General features: G+C 36.6%; 1 protein-coding gene across 3 annotated transcripts; it reads left to right on the forward strand.

The window, feature by feature from the left end:
• Positions 1–652: 652 nt before the first annotated feature.
• Positions 653–14811, forward strand: LOC125659179 (uncharacterized). Of its 3 annotated transcripts, XM_056146409.1 has the most exons (4): positions 653–795; positions 1492–1585; positions 1666–9359; positions 14311–14811. In XM_056146409.1, exons 3-4 carry the CDS (start codon positions 7887–7889, stop codon positions 14329–14331), a joined length of 1494 nt encoding a protein of 497 aa, XP_056002384.1. In that variant the 5' UTR covers positions 653–795; positions 1492–1585; positions 1666–7886; the 3' UTR covers positions 14332–14811. The 3 variants fall into 3 exon arrangements, with proteins under 3 accessions (XP_056002384.1, XP_056002393.1, XP_056002377.1); XM_056146418.1 differs by lacking the exon at positions 1492–1585 and having other exon boundaries at positions 654–795; XM_056146402.1 differs by having other exon boundaries at positions 666–795; positions 1492–9359.
• The last annotated feature ends 55 nt before the right edge of the window (positions 14812–14866 follow it).

Consider the following 14866-nt stretch of genomic DNA (forward strand, 5'->3'; position numbering starts at 1 on the left):
TTTGGTCATTGCAGACTACGCAAACTCGACCCGATTTACTGTGTGTAGCCCTCGTCCTAGCATACAGTATTTTCTGATAAGTGCGTTTAATTATTGATCGGGCACAGCATGACTATCGTGACACCTATCGTGTCAGCAAAAAGCCTGTATTCATTATTACTATTTAATAAAACCTTTAAACTTAACGTAGTGGATCAGTGGTAAGAGATGTACATAAGATAACAATACTGAACAGATAAAAATTAAACAAATTTTATAGAATTTCCTGGGCTTTCCAGGGGCGTAACTAGCACTTGCTTTGATTTGTAGGCAATTTAGGTTTCACGGGGTGAGAAACACCATAAGAGGGGATAGGTGCTGCAGGGACGGGACGTCCCGTTTTACCGCTGGGTTGGGGTAGCGAACAATTTTAGAAAAATAAGGACAGGTTTACTGTAATTTACGCATCAAATTCATTAAAATAGATATAATCTATCGTGCACTTTCATAGATTTTAGACCGTTTCGTTGGGGAAATTTATTTGAATATGCTTCACAAATCAGGGGAGGATATTTTAAGTAAAATGTTGACCAGTTGAGGCTAGTTACATTAACTGGAATTTGATCACAAGGTTTATATATCAGTAGTGTGATAAGAAATGTTGGTAAATATCAAATATAACTTACATTAATACTTTGGGTTACATGCCCACTAAAACCCCCTTCCCATTGATAATGATTTTGTTACTTTATGGCGATATCAAGATCGTAGAGATCGGTAGGCTCGACATCATGGATGTTTCTTGAATGAATTATGGTATGTAGTGTATATATCTCCTCAATTTCATTTTTGAGTAATTGTTGTTATTTGTATTGTATATTTACTAATTCAATAACTAAAAATAGTTCAAATGATGAACTTTCATTGTCCTATTTCTGATAATTCTGAACCAAATACATTTTGACAACAGTTTAAAAATAACGTTCTACTGCAATTATGTTCATGCACACACATACTATAACCTTGATAGGAACTCAAAGCTGTGACAATGGAACCATTTTGATGTTATAAATTCAACATGGATACTATCCGGAATCTTTCATTGAGACTTCACCTTTAAAATACCAAAATCTGGATAGGTTTTTTTTATTAGGTCTACTCATGACACTGTCGCTGGAGAAATTATGTTTGAATTTTGGCGGAGTATAATCTGAATTCAGATCTATGTGAACGTATCATTACACTGTTCATTTGTCAGTATTACAACAATCGTCAAATTGACATAAAATAGTGATAAAGTACGTGAAGAAATATCAAACGAAACAAATACATGTACTATTTTTCTCCGATTTAAAAAAAAAAATGCAATGAACGTTAGTGAGATATTAAACTTTATTACGTGCATATTTATTTGTAAAAATATATCAAAATTACGTGTTGGCACGTGCCTACTCGAGCCTGACGAAGCTACGCCCCCGCTCTCTATATTCAATGTAATCATTTTCTTCCTAGTTGACTGACAATATATAAGCATGCAGACATAGCGGATAACTCGGTAGAAATTCAGGGCAACCCCTTGCTCGATCCAATTCTTACTGAAACGAAAGTAGGTATTTTTCATGATTTCACTTCCTTTAAAAACAGTGGACTATAAGATGTAGACTGAAAGAATCCTTTGTAATTCAGAAATCGAGGCAACAGTATCCATAGGAGATGTCATACCTTTGTACTGTTCATAGTTCGGAGGATACTCGTTTTTACTGCAAAGAATGTCGAAGACGAATTTGTGACGCTTGTGTCATCAATGAATGCAAAGGGCACCGTTTAGAACGCGCCAAGAGTGAAATTGATGTACTAAGATGTGCCTTAAAACAAAAATTAGAGATGACGAGCCAAAACACGAAAGAAAACATAGAAAGTTTCCGGAAAAAATTAGCCTCCCTCGATGAAAATATCGAGAAAGCTCGAAAGCGCTCTGAAAAATTGAAAAACACATTAGACAAGGTCTGTGATAATTTTATTCAGGAACTGATGAAGTGTAAACAAGAAATGGAAAAATATTTTGAATCTATTGAAATCAAACTTCAGGAAAAGGATTATTATGCTGAGGAGTCTCTCAGGAAAATGACATCCATGAACGAAGATGAAATGCAAGAAGTTGAAGAGAAAGTGACAGATTACAATGGTATCGATGTGTCTTTTTTGAGATCACCACCACCGACTTTCGTAGAATGTGTTGGGAAAGATGAAGAAGCTGCACTGAAGGCTATATTTGGTTACGTCCAATACGGACGATACGAGGAGGTAGTGTTGCCTAATGATGATGCTTTGTATGTGAGTATGAATTCACCCGAGGTTCCACCTAAAGTGCCGATGAGAAACAGACGAGATTTACCAACGAAGTAGTGTGCAAGTTGACAAAGACTTAGCTCAGATATTTTAAACCTAAGTACAAACTGGATAATATTAACTCTAAATTACAGCGAATTACAAAATACAATAAAAAGTTTCATTGCCTGCTGATTTGATCAATAGACTTTACAATTTAGTCAGCTAAGTATCATATTTGGTCTGAAATTAGGTCACAAAGTTACTCGGATATGACTATTATTTTCTAAGTGTGAGTGCACGTGTTTATGAGTAATAGGTTGTTTTAAATTTTCTTCTTTACATTTTCAGAATTCAGATTAATCAGCAATCAAAGCACATAAATTAATTCAAAAAGAATTATTTAAAGCCTTCTATTCTGCATGATAGCAGCATATTACTGTAGTATGCAAACTTATACTTATCAATTTTCAAAATATACTAATAAAGAAAAGAAATGCATCCCGTAGTCGATTGCGAACAATCTGATCTGATATTCTATGAATCCCAGGAATAGCAGATGCAGTAGATGACGCTGTTGAGAATTGTTGACGAAGATGGCAAAATCGGACGAAGCAATCCTGTGCCGCTGACGTGATATCACAGGGTCGACAGGGGATGCTTACTCCTCCTAGGCACCTGATCCCACCTCTGGTGTGTCCAAGGGTCCGTGTTTGCCCAACCCTCTATTTTGTATTGCTTATAGGAGTTATGAGATTGATTAATATTCGTTATCTTCACCTTTCACGTAGTTTACCTGCTCTATGACTATCATTTGTTGAACCATGCTTCTCCAAAGGCAAGATATGGTGGTACCAATTTTGATGCACCAGATGCACATTTCGACAGATAGTTTAACGTCCCTTTCGAGAATTTTTCACTCATATGGAGAGGTCACCAAGACCAGTGAAGGACTTCAGATTTGGGCCTATGCTCGGCACTTACGGCCATTGAGCAGTGAGGGTTCTTTAGCATACCACACCTACTGTGACACGGGACATCCGTTTTTAAGGTAATCTCCGAGGACCCGTGACATTCACACCTGATGCCGAGCGTTTGGCAATTCACTACCTTTTTAACGATTTAGGTCTGTCACGGCCGGGATTCGAACCCCGAACTTCCGCATGCGGGGTGAACGATCTACCTTTAAACCACCGCGGCGGTTTGAAGATTTTGATGTTAATGGAATACCATTACCTTTCATAACCGTAAGATTACTTTCATTCGTTAATCTTGGCTCCTGGTATTGGTCAACAAGAACGACCATCCCGTGAGTGTTTGTTGGAACTCTTTTCTTAAGATACAGGGCTAAATCTCGATTACAAACTTGTATAAATTGATCACGCATAAACAAGTCAAATAGTGCGTCAAATGTCTCTGTAACTTTAGCCATTTTCAACCATCCCTGTAAATAGCTACTCATTTTTACCACTCCTTACGGAAAACTCAACAAAAGTCTCACCTGTCTCTGGTTGTGATGATTTGAATTTCCTCTTTAAACCATCCTCTGTTAGATCAAAGCGCTTAAGAAGAGCAATTTTCAATTTATCACAATCTAGAGCATCTTCTGAAGATATCAATGCATAAACATCTAATGACCTCTCTTTGAGAGGTGCGATAGGGTTAGTAGTCAAACATGTTTTTGTTCATTTCTGTGAATCAGCATACTTCTCAAATCTATGCAAGTAACTGTCCATTTCGTCTTTTCCTTCGTCAAAAACTGGATGTTCGGACTTTTGAAAAAGAGGATTAACACTCACTTCTTCATGACCTTCTGCTTTAAGCTTCCCCTTTTCATGGGGAATCTCCATCTGATATAGGTGAGCCATTTCCTGCATATTCATTTTTCAATCGTACTTTTCCTGCATTCACTGGAGCTCTGTCTCATCCTTTAATCAACGTCTCTTTGCCAGTCTCTCCTCTGTCTTGATATCTTGTTGAGTTCTAACAAACTATCTGAGAGTCTTATCCTTATTGCCCATCATCAATATTTTTCAAAGTACTGAATACACCTTACCACAAACACTGAACTAAAATACTGAGTTGACAATATTTTGGAATTATGTTCAGGATTTCATCAAACATTGATCTCTTGGTCCTAAATGATCTGCAAAAAAAAAAAATGTTCTGCAAAAAATTGCAAAACTTGTGATATACTGATCACTAAAAATTCATTTGGTAGTAATCTCACTGGACGTAGTTTCTGTACCAAAACATTTCATAATTGTACTTCTTCTAACTTCTAACGTTGTCTACGCCATTGAGTGTAACGTGTGTGGCTTAATTTATGTGGTAGAAACCAAGGGTTCACTTAATAAAAGAATATCGGGGCACATATTTCAAATAAATAATGGTGGTAACCAACTTCTTTACAAGCATTTTAATGCGCCGGACCATTCCATCTTGTCCATGAGAGTAAGGATTTTGGAAAAATTTTACCATGACACAAACAATCCAACATTAAGCACCCCTTTTCATAGACAACGAGAAGATCACTGGATCAGGACCCTAGGCACTGCAATTCCATATGGATGCATTGATAATGCATATGATGTGCGAAATTTGACTAGTCCACAAGGAAATAACGTGAATGTGATGGGACTTTTTCCCAATACTCAAAGACGGAAACACAGGCATGGACATCGTTCATATAAAAGACCAAGTATAAATGATGTCACGTTTGATTCACTTTTGCCTTACGTCAACAGACAATTGGGTCCACATCATATCCGTACAAAACTTTACTCTATTCCATTGAGGGTTTTACATACGTTATCTGAAGAAGCTACAGCTAGTCTATACCTGGATTTTTCAACACCTTAATATAGACTGAACTCTATGATTATGGATGTTGCCTATTACAGGCTCTTTAAACCAGCGCTCGTCGTGGACGATATTCCTTCCAAATAATGCCGCCAGTTCCTTAAGCTCAAATTTACAAATAAAGGAATAGATGCCGTCAACATAAGCAACATTCTTCGTCATAAAAGGGTTCAGTCGTGTATTCCAACTTATTTCAAATTTCAGTCTACACCCTGTATTTCCTACAGCTATATTTCTACTATTGCATCCAAACTTTTTAATTATAAGCAAACTTTGCAGTGCCTAAATATAGACCATCTTATACGTAATCCACCAACGTGTTCTTGTTCTTCATCTTCTTTCAACTATAGTCCAGCTGGACATGTCATTACTGGTGATGTTGATATAGTTGAAAATGAGAACACCAAATCACTTATTCTAAACGGTCCTAAATACAGAAAACCTCGGTCTTTTAATTGGCGACAGAACATCATCTCTATTATGATTTCTGTCGAAGATTATTCCAAATGATGGGCTAAATATGAAAATGAAGAACTTGATACATTGTCAGAATGGGTTAAAAGCATAAGAGGAATATTAAATCCTGCATTAGACATATTAAAACAAAAGTACGTACCATCTATCCTTCTGTGTTTAGTAAACCAGAAGTGATAAAAGAATTAGATAGGTTACATGAGGAATATGTTTTGGTTCCAGCTGACAAAGCTAGTAACAACATTGTCATTGCTTGTAAGGTTCATTATTACAACTGTATTTTAAACGCATTAATTCCACTTTTGGTAATATACTCCACCTGCCCTTTCAAAACAGGAAATTCTTCAAAACCATACTTCAGTTTTAGACACATTTAATATCCCAGTCAATAGGTCGAATGAATATGAGTTACCGTACCTATACTGGATTCCTAAACTACATAAAAACCCTTACAAACAAAGATACATTGCTGGATCCAGTAAATGCTCTACCAAGCCCCTATCTTTTCTCCTCACGAAAATATTAACAGCTGTGAAGGAGAAACTTCAAACTTACTGTGCGACTACACATACCAGAAGTGGTGTTAATCAAATGTGGATTCTAAAAAATTATAAAGAACTTTTAGTAAACTTGAAATCGCAAAACTTTTCCCAAATCAATAACATCAAAACCTATGATTTTTCAACACTATACACGACCATTCCTCACCACTAGATTTTTTGACATCATACACAGTTGCTTCTTCAACAAAAATGGAAAAAGGAAATATTCCTATCTAGTGATATGAGGTTCTCATTTTCAACTATATCAACATCACCAGTAATGACATGTCCAGCTGGACTATTGTTGAATGAAGATGAAGATGAAGAACAAGAACACGTTGGTGGATTACGTATAAGATGGTCTATATCTAGGCACTGCAAAGTTTGCTTATAATTAAAAAGTTTGGATGCAATAGTAGAGGTATAGCTGTAGGAAATACAGGGTGTAGACGTGTACTTGAAATAAGTTGGAATACACGACTGAGCCTTTTTATGACGAAGAATGTTGACGTCATCTATTTCTTTGTAGATTTGATCTTGAGGAACTGGCGGCATGATTTGGAAGGAATATCGTCCATGACCGTTCTGGTTTAAAAAGGCTGTGATAAGCAACATCCATAATCATCGAGTTCAGTCTATTATCAAGTGTTGAAAAATCCAAGTATAGATTAGCTGTAGCTTCTTCAGATAACGTATCTAAAACTCTCAATTAAACAAAATAAAGTTTTGTACGAATATGATGTGGACCTACTAATAGTCTGTTGACGTAAGGCAAAGGTGAATCAAACGAGACCTCATTTATACTTGGTGTTTTTTATGATGAGTGAAAGATTCCATGGGATTGTTTATGGATTACTGTTGCATATCTTCACCTTTCATTCTCTCGAGAGACTTTAAACAATATACAATCAACCCATTGAATTTTTGGCTGTTTTGAAACAAGATGGATGACGCAAAATATGTTACCGAAAGTTTGAACTCGCGATTTGAACAAAACCACCCTGGTCGCGGGATTAAGTAGTTGCGTAAATTACTCCTCCTATGCCCTAATTTCTCCTCTGGAGTTTCTAGTAGAGAATATAAAATTGAAAGAAAGATAAACACGGACCCCTGGAAACTCAAGACGTGAAATCAGGGCGTAGAGGGGGTAATTTAAGCAACTACTTAATTACGCGACCAGACTGGGTTTTTTCACTGCAGACTATGCAAAGTCGACCCGCTTTACCGTGCATAGATTGTCCTGGCATATTTCCTCATATTCTGATAAATGTGTTTAGTTATTGATCGGGCACGGCATGGCTATCGTGACAACACTCGCATTGTGCAAGCAAAAATCATGTATTCATTATTACTGTTTTTAAAAAGCCTTTAAACTTAACTTAAAACGTGGTAGATGAGTAGTGAAAGACATCCATAAGATAACAATTTTAACCAAAAGAATTCAACAAAGTTGACAAAATTCCCCTGAGCTCTCTCTATTCCAGTTTTCAAATAATCACTTTCTTCCTGATTGACTGACAATATATAAGCAAATATCGCGGAATATACTCGGCAGAAATTCAGGGCAACACCTTATTCGATGCAGTTCTTACTGAAACGAAAGTAGGTATTTTTCACTTCCTTTAAGAACAATGGGCTATATGATTTAGACTAAAAGAATCCTTTGCAATTCAGAAATCGAGGTAACAGTATCCATAGGAGATGCCATACCTTTGTACTGTTCATAGTTCGGAGGACACTCGTTTTTACTGCAACGAATGTCGAAGACGAATTTGTGATGTTTGTGTCATCAATGAATGCAAAGGGCACCGTTTAGAACGCGCCAAGAGTGAAATTGATATTATGAGGTGTGCCTTAAAACAAAAATTAGAGATGACGAGTCAAACCACGAAAGAAAACATAGTGAGTTTTCGGATAAAATTAGCCTCTGTCGAAGAAAATATCGAGAAAGCTCGACAGCGCTCTGAAGAATTGAAAAACAGATTAGACAAAGTTTGTGATACCTATATTGAGGAACTGATGAGGTGTAAAGGAGAAATGGAGAAACATTTCCAAACCATTGAAATCAAACTTCAGGGGAAGAAAGATTATGCTGAGGAGTCTCTCAGGATAATTAAAACTATGAACGAAGATGAATTGCAAGAAGTTGAAGAGAGAGTGACTGATCACAATGGCATCGACTTGTCTTTTTTTATATCACCACTACCGACTTTCGTAGAATATGTTGGGAAAGATGAAGAATCTGCACTGAAGGCTATATTTGGTTACGTCCAGTACGGACGATACGAGGAGGTATTGTTACCTAATGATGATGCTTTGTATGTGAGTATGTATTCACCTGAAGTTCTACCTAAAGTACCTTCAGATCAACAATTTACGACAGAAGTAGTCCGAACCTACACCCTCGGCATGTCGCTTGAAAACGTTCTTATGAAGAATAATGTATTTTTTGTCTCTAGCAACTCCAAGCTCTTTGAAACCAAGCTTGATAAACACATTCAGTCAAAAGAACTCAAAGACATCAATGAAAACATTAGAGGAATTGCTATGACAGCAGAAAACGTCATTCTAATGACATCACATCTGGTGTACAAACTTGAAAAGAAAAATTCAATACCCAAGAAATACAAGGTGTCAAACCTCATTGATCCTCAAGGATGGCTTATCGCATGCATTGGAAATACTTTGGATAGAAAGTCATTACTTTTAGGATTAAAAATTACCGGAGAAGAAGAAAGTTTAGAAATTAGGAAGTATGAAATAGGAGAAGGTGATCATTTAGAATATGAGAAGTTGGAACTACCACGTGGCATAGATATTCCTTTGATTTCACACGTGACTGAAAATACAAATGGCGAAATTTGCGCTGTAGTCAGGGAGAGACCGGAGTCGTCGTTCTTCGTTTGCTTTGACACCGAGGGGCGTCTTCGTCATCGTTATCCAACGGACGAAAAACTGAAGCGGAAATTCCTTGGGATTGGAATCCTAAAAGATGGAATGGTTGCACTTATAGACGGGTGCGTTATCTCTGGAATCCGTTTCCTTGATCAATATGGACGTCAGCTTCACTTTGAAGGGAGGAAGAATGTGCCTAAATGTATCACTACAGACTTTAACGACCACATTTGGGTTGGATTTGATGATGGTAGAGTGGAGAAAATCCAAGTCACAAAGGTTTAACGTTTAAGTTTGAAATCTTAATACCAGGATGTCAATTCACAAAATATTGGAATCACGACGAGAGAGCCATTTTATCATTAAATTATGGGCACGAATTGTGCTCCTTTGTTAGCTGACCTGTTTCTATATTCATATGAAGCAGAATTTATTCAAAAACTTCTACTCGAGAAGAAAAAGTCTTTTGCTGTGGCCTTCAATTCGACAGTTAGATATATCGATGACTTTTGTTTATTAACAATAATAACTTTCATTCATAATATGTCGATTTGATATATCCCTGTGAGCTCGAAATAAAGGACACCATAGAGTCGTCCACTTCTGCTTAATATTTAGATGTTTTATTGAAGTAGACATTAATGGCAAACTGACAACTGTATGACACACGGGATAATTTCAGCTTCTCCATCGTCAACTTCCCATATTTATATAGCAATATTCCATTATCACCTGCATATGGTGTTTATATATCTCAACTGATTCGATATGCAAGAGTTTGTTCTGCGTATAGTGAGTTTTTAAATCGAGGTAAGCTACAGACGAACAAGTTGATGGTACAAAGGTTTCAACAGTCTCGATTGAAGTCAGCATTTCGCAAATTCCATGGTCGTTATAACGATCTAGTTCGTCAATACAACCTATCATTGGGTCAACTGCTGGCTGATGTGTTTCATACCGATTGTTAAGCCGTTCTTGGCACACTGATTTTGACTGCGGATAACTCCGTTTACCTAATCAGGATATAGGGCTCACGGCGGGTGTGACCGGTCAACAGGGGATGCTTACTCCTCCTAGGCACCTGATCCCACCTCTGGTGTGTTCAGGGTTCCGTGTTTGCCCAACTATCTATTTTGTATTGCTTATATGACTTATGAGATTGATCACTTGTTCGTTATCTTCACCTTACATTACTAAAGCATCATCATACGCATGTTCATTTAATCTATTTAATATCTTCGGGTTTTTTTTATATCACTAGAATATAAAGGTAAGAGAGACAAATAAATCTATTTTAAAAAACTCTTCGCTTCTCATGATGTTGAATTTTTAAAACAATGATACCAAAGAAAATATCTTCGAAGTGTGGAAGATCTTGATTTTCGTATCGAAGAAGCAAATCTTTCATACCCGAGAACATGAGTCATTCGAAAAACATGAAAAAAGTTTTAACATGCATGGATAAAAATCTTTGATACCACATGAATTAACTGATATAAGAAGTTTCCTTTTCTTTTCGAATGTCAGACAGATATTCAGGTGATTTGTATTGACTTTCAGGAATTCCCTGTCTGTATATGACAAAGATGCAGGTAAATATATGATGTATATGCAAGGTGAAGATAACGAACAGTGATCAATCTCATAACTCCTACAAGCAATACAAAATAAATAATTGGGCAAACATATGTTTATTTTCCCCCAGTGATATCGTGTGTATATTCTATGTATATATTTTATATTGTTATCTATTTTTCTATTCTCTCATTTATCTGTCTGTGAATATGTTTTATACAGGACCACAATGTGAACTAATCATTTGTACTAATTGTGCTATCCTGTCTAAATAAAAGAATTTATTATTATTAAGAACAATGATCATTCTCATAAAGCTTTTAAAGAATCGAAAAAGGGGTAAATACATATCCGTTATATCAACACTATAAGATATATAAGAAATTCCTTGTCAAAAACAAAGCTGCAAATGCGTCTGAATTCTGTGTAATCCTTAACCTTAGGTCGTACTGAATTCTCTCACAAAATCAACGGTGATCAATCTCACTACGACTTTATTGTTATGTCGTCGATCAGAAATGATAAGCTCTTGCATATCGAATCAGTTGAGATATATAAACACCATATGCAGGTGATAATGGAATAATAGATTACTTAGGACGCTCCTATTGCACACATTCTTCTTTTAATTGGCGACAGAACTTCATCTCTATTATGAGTTCTGTCGAAGATTATGCCAGACGATGGGCTAAATATGAAAAAGAAGAACTTGATACATTGTCAGAATGGGTTAAAAGCATAAGAGGGATATTAAAATCCCGCATTAGACACATGAAAACAAAAGTACGTACCATCTATCCTTCTGTGTTTAGTAAACCAGAAGTGATAAAAGAATTAGATAGGTTACATGAGGAATATGTTTTGGTTCCAGCTGACAAAGCTAGTAACAACATTGTCTTTGTTTGTAAGGCTCATTATTACAACTGTATTTTAAACGAACTTGGCATTAATTCCACTTTTGGTAATCATACTTATACTCCAACTGCCCTTTCAAAAGACGAAATTCTTCAAAACCATACTTCAGTTTTAGACACATTTAATATTCCAGTCAATGGGTTTAATGAATATGAGTTACCGTACCTATACTGGATTCCAAAACTACACAAAAACCCTTACAAACAAAGATACATTGCTGGATTCAGTAAGTGCTCTACCAAGCCCCTATCTTTTCTCCTCACGAAAATGTTAACAGCTGTGAAGGAGAAACTTCAAACTTACTGTGCGACTACATATGCCAGAAGTGGTGTTAATCAAATGTGGATTCTAAAAAATTCTAAAGAACTTTTAGTAAACTTGAAATCACAGAATTTTTCCCAAATCAATAGCATTAAAACCTATGACTTTTCAACACTATACACGACCATTCCTCACGATAAATTAAAGACTAGACTTTTTGACATCATAGACAGTTGCTTCTTCAACAAAAACGGAAAACGGAAATATTCATATCTAGTGATCAGTTATTCAAAAACTTACTTTGTTAAACACCACTCTGATTCCACGCACAAGTACTCTGAAGTTGAAATAAAAAATATGCTAGAGTTCCTCATTGACAATATCTTCGTGGTCTTTGGTGATCAGGTCTTCCAACAGTCTGTTGGAATTCCCATGGGCACGAATTGTGCTCCTTTGTTAGCTGACCTGTTTTTATATTCATATGAAGCAGAATTTATTCAAAAACTTCTACGTGAGAAGAAAAAATCTCTCGCTGTGACCTTCAATTCGACTTTTAGATATATCGATGACGTTTTGTCTATTAACAATGATAGCTTTCATTCATATGTCGATTTGATATATCCCTGTGAGCTCGAAATAAAGGACACCACAGAGTTGTCCACTTCTGCTTCATACTTAGATATTTTATTGAAAGTAGACATTAACGGCAAACTGACAACTCAACTGTATGACAAACGAGATGATTTCAGCTTCTCCATCGCCAACTTCCCACATTTATGTAGCAATATTCCATTATCACCTGCATATGGTGTTTATATATCTCAACTGATTCGATATGCAAGAGCTTGTTCTGGGTATGGTCAGTTTTTAAATCGAGGTAAGCTACTGACAAACAAGTTGATGGTACAGGGATTTCAACAGTCTCGATTGAAGTCAGCATTTTGCAAATTATATGGTCGTTATAACGATCTAGTTCGTCAATACAACCTCTCATTGGGTCAAATGCTGTCTGACGTGTTTCATACCGATTGTTAAGCCGTTCTTGGCACACTGATTTTGACTGCGGATAACTCCGTTTACCTGATCAGGATATGGGGCTCACGGCGGGTGTGACCGGTCAACAGGGGATGCTTACTCCTCCTAGGCACCTGATCCCACCTCTGGTGTGTCCAGGAATCCGTGTTTGCCCAACTATCTATTTTGTATTGCTTGTAGGAGCTATGAGGTTGATCACTGTTCGTTATCTTCACCTTGCATTAGAAGACTTGTTAATCTTAACTTTAGGTTTGTTTGTTTTACGTATCTTCGAAAAAGGTTCACTCATATTGATACGTCACCAGACGTCGGTGAAATACCACAAATTCAAACGTCGGTGTAATACCACAAATTCAGACCTCGGTGAAATACCACAAATTCAGACCTCGATGAAATACCACAAATTCAGACCTCGGTGAAATACCACAAATTCAGACCTATGTTTAGCGCTCAGAGCCTAGTATCAGGGCTACCTAATGTGCCAACGCCTCTGCAAAACGTAATCTGTCTTCTTAATTCATATCCGAAACAATCTGACTAAAGTACAGACCTATATTATTATATGTAAAGCTCTCTTCACTGGCAAATACGCTTGAAATGGGAGCGATTTTCCAAAACCTGTTGGTAACACGGCGACACAGTCTTTTTTATCAAGCACGCAGTCCAAAATCATCCGCTGTTCATCCTTTAAACACTTAACGCCAAATTTTTTCAAAACTTCTTCCACTACTCGTTCAATATCCGCCATTTTTGTTTATACACCGCGCTTCATTTGAAACGCGTTATCTGATTGGATCAAATTATGATGCAATATGCAAATACAAAGTTCACCAGAACATGACCTCTTATGGGGAGTTATCAGATCCTATATATATAATAATATAGGTCTGTACTTTAGTCAGATTGCATTTTGAGCTGCAACACACCAGCTATCAAAATCTGTGAAAAGCAAATGACAGGTATCCGAGTGAACCTGAAATAATAAAAAAATTCCATATTTGCTTTATATTTGGATATTTCGTATATTAAGTTACATTCAGTTATAGTCCGTTCTATGCAAATCTCTGTGTAGATCTTGTCCTAGCAGTATTTCCCGATATTGTTCAAACGACATGGTTATCGTAACATAACAAGTATCGTGCCAGCAAAAAAGCCTGTACTCATTATTTAGTATGTAAAAAAGACCTTAAACTTAATACGCATGGATAAGTGGTGAAACATATACATGTACACAAGAGAGGAATATTGATTTAAAAAAATTGTACGGAGTTTAGAGAATTCCCTGAGCTTTCTATGTTCCAGTTTCCAAGTAATTGGATTTTTTCTAGTTGACTGACAAATACAAGCAGGCATAGCGGATTAATCGGTACAAATTCAGAATTCTATCAAATTCTTATTGAAACGAAAGTATGCATTTTTTTCATGATTTTACTTCCTTTGACAGCAATGGGCTAAACGGTTTTGACTTATAGAATCCTTTGCAACTCAGAAATCGGGACCACATTATCCATAGGAGATGTCATACCTTTGTACTGTTCATAGTTCGGAGGACTCTCGTTTTTACTGCAAAGAATGTCGAAGACGAATTTGTGACGCTTGTGTCATCAATGACTGCAAAGGGCACCGTTTAGAACGCGCCAAGAGTGAAATTGATATCATGAGGTGTGCCTTAAAACAAAACTTAGAGATGACGAACCAAAACATGAAAGAAAACATAGAGAGGTTCCGTAAGAAATTAGCCTCCGTCGATGAAAATATCAAGAAAGCTTGAAAGCGCTCTGAAGAATTGAAAAACAGATTAGACAAAGTTTGTGATAACTCTATTCAGGAACTGATGAGGTGTAAAGGAGAAATGGAGAAATGTTTGGAATCTTTTGAAATCAAATTTCGAGAGAAGGAAGATTATGCTGAGGAGTCTCTCGGGAAAATTACCTCCATGAACGAAGATGAATTGCAAGAAGTTGAAGAGAGAGTGACTGATCACTATGGCATCGACTTGT

The sequence above is a fragment of the Ostrea edulis genome, chromosome 1, assembly GCF_947568905.1.
Source record: "Ostrea edulis chromosome 1, xbOstEdul1.1, whole genome shotgun sequence".
Classification (NCBI taxonomy): domain Eukaryota; kingdom Metazoa; phylum Mollusca; class Bivalvia; order Ostreida; family Ostreidae; genus Ostrea; species Ostrea edulis.

What these genes read in the sequence shown, in the direction of transcription:
- LOC125659179 (XM_056146409.1), top strand. Translation starts at nt 7,887, where the DNA reads ATGCCATACCTTTGTACTGTTCATAGTTCGGAGGACACTCGTTTTTAC. An exon ending in AGAAAATCCAAGTCACAAAG is followed by an intron (nt 9,360 to 14,310) that starts GTTTAACGTTTA and finishes TTCCTTTGACAG; the next exon opens with CAATGGGCTAAACGGTTTTG.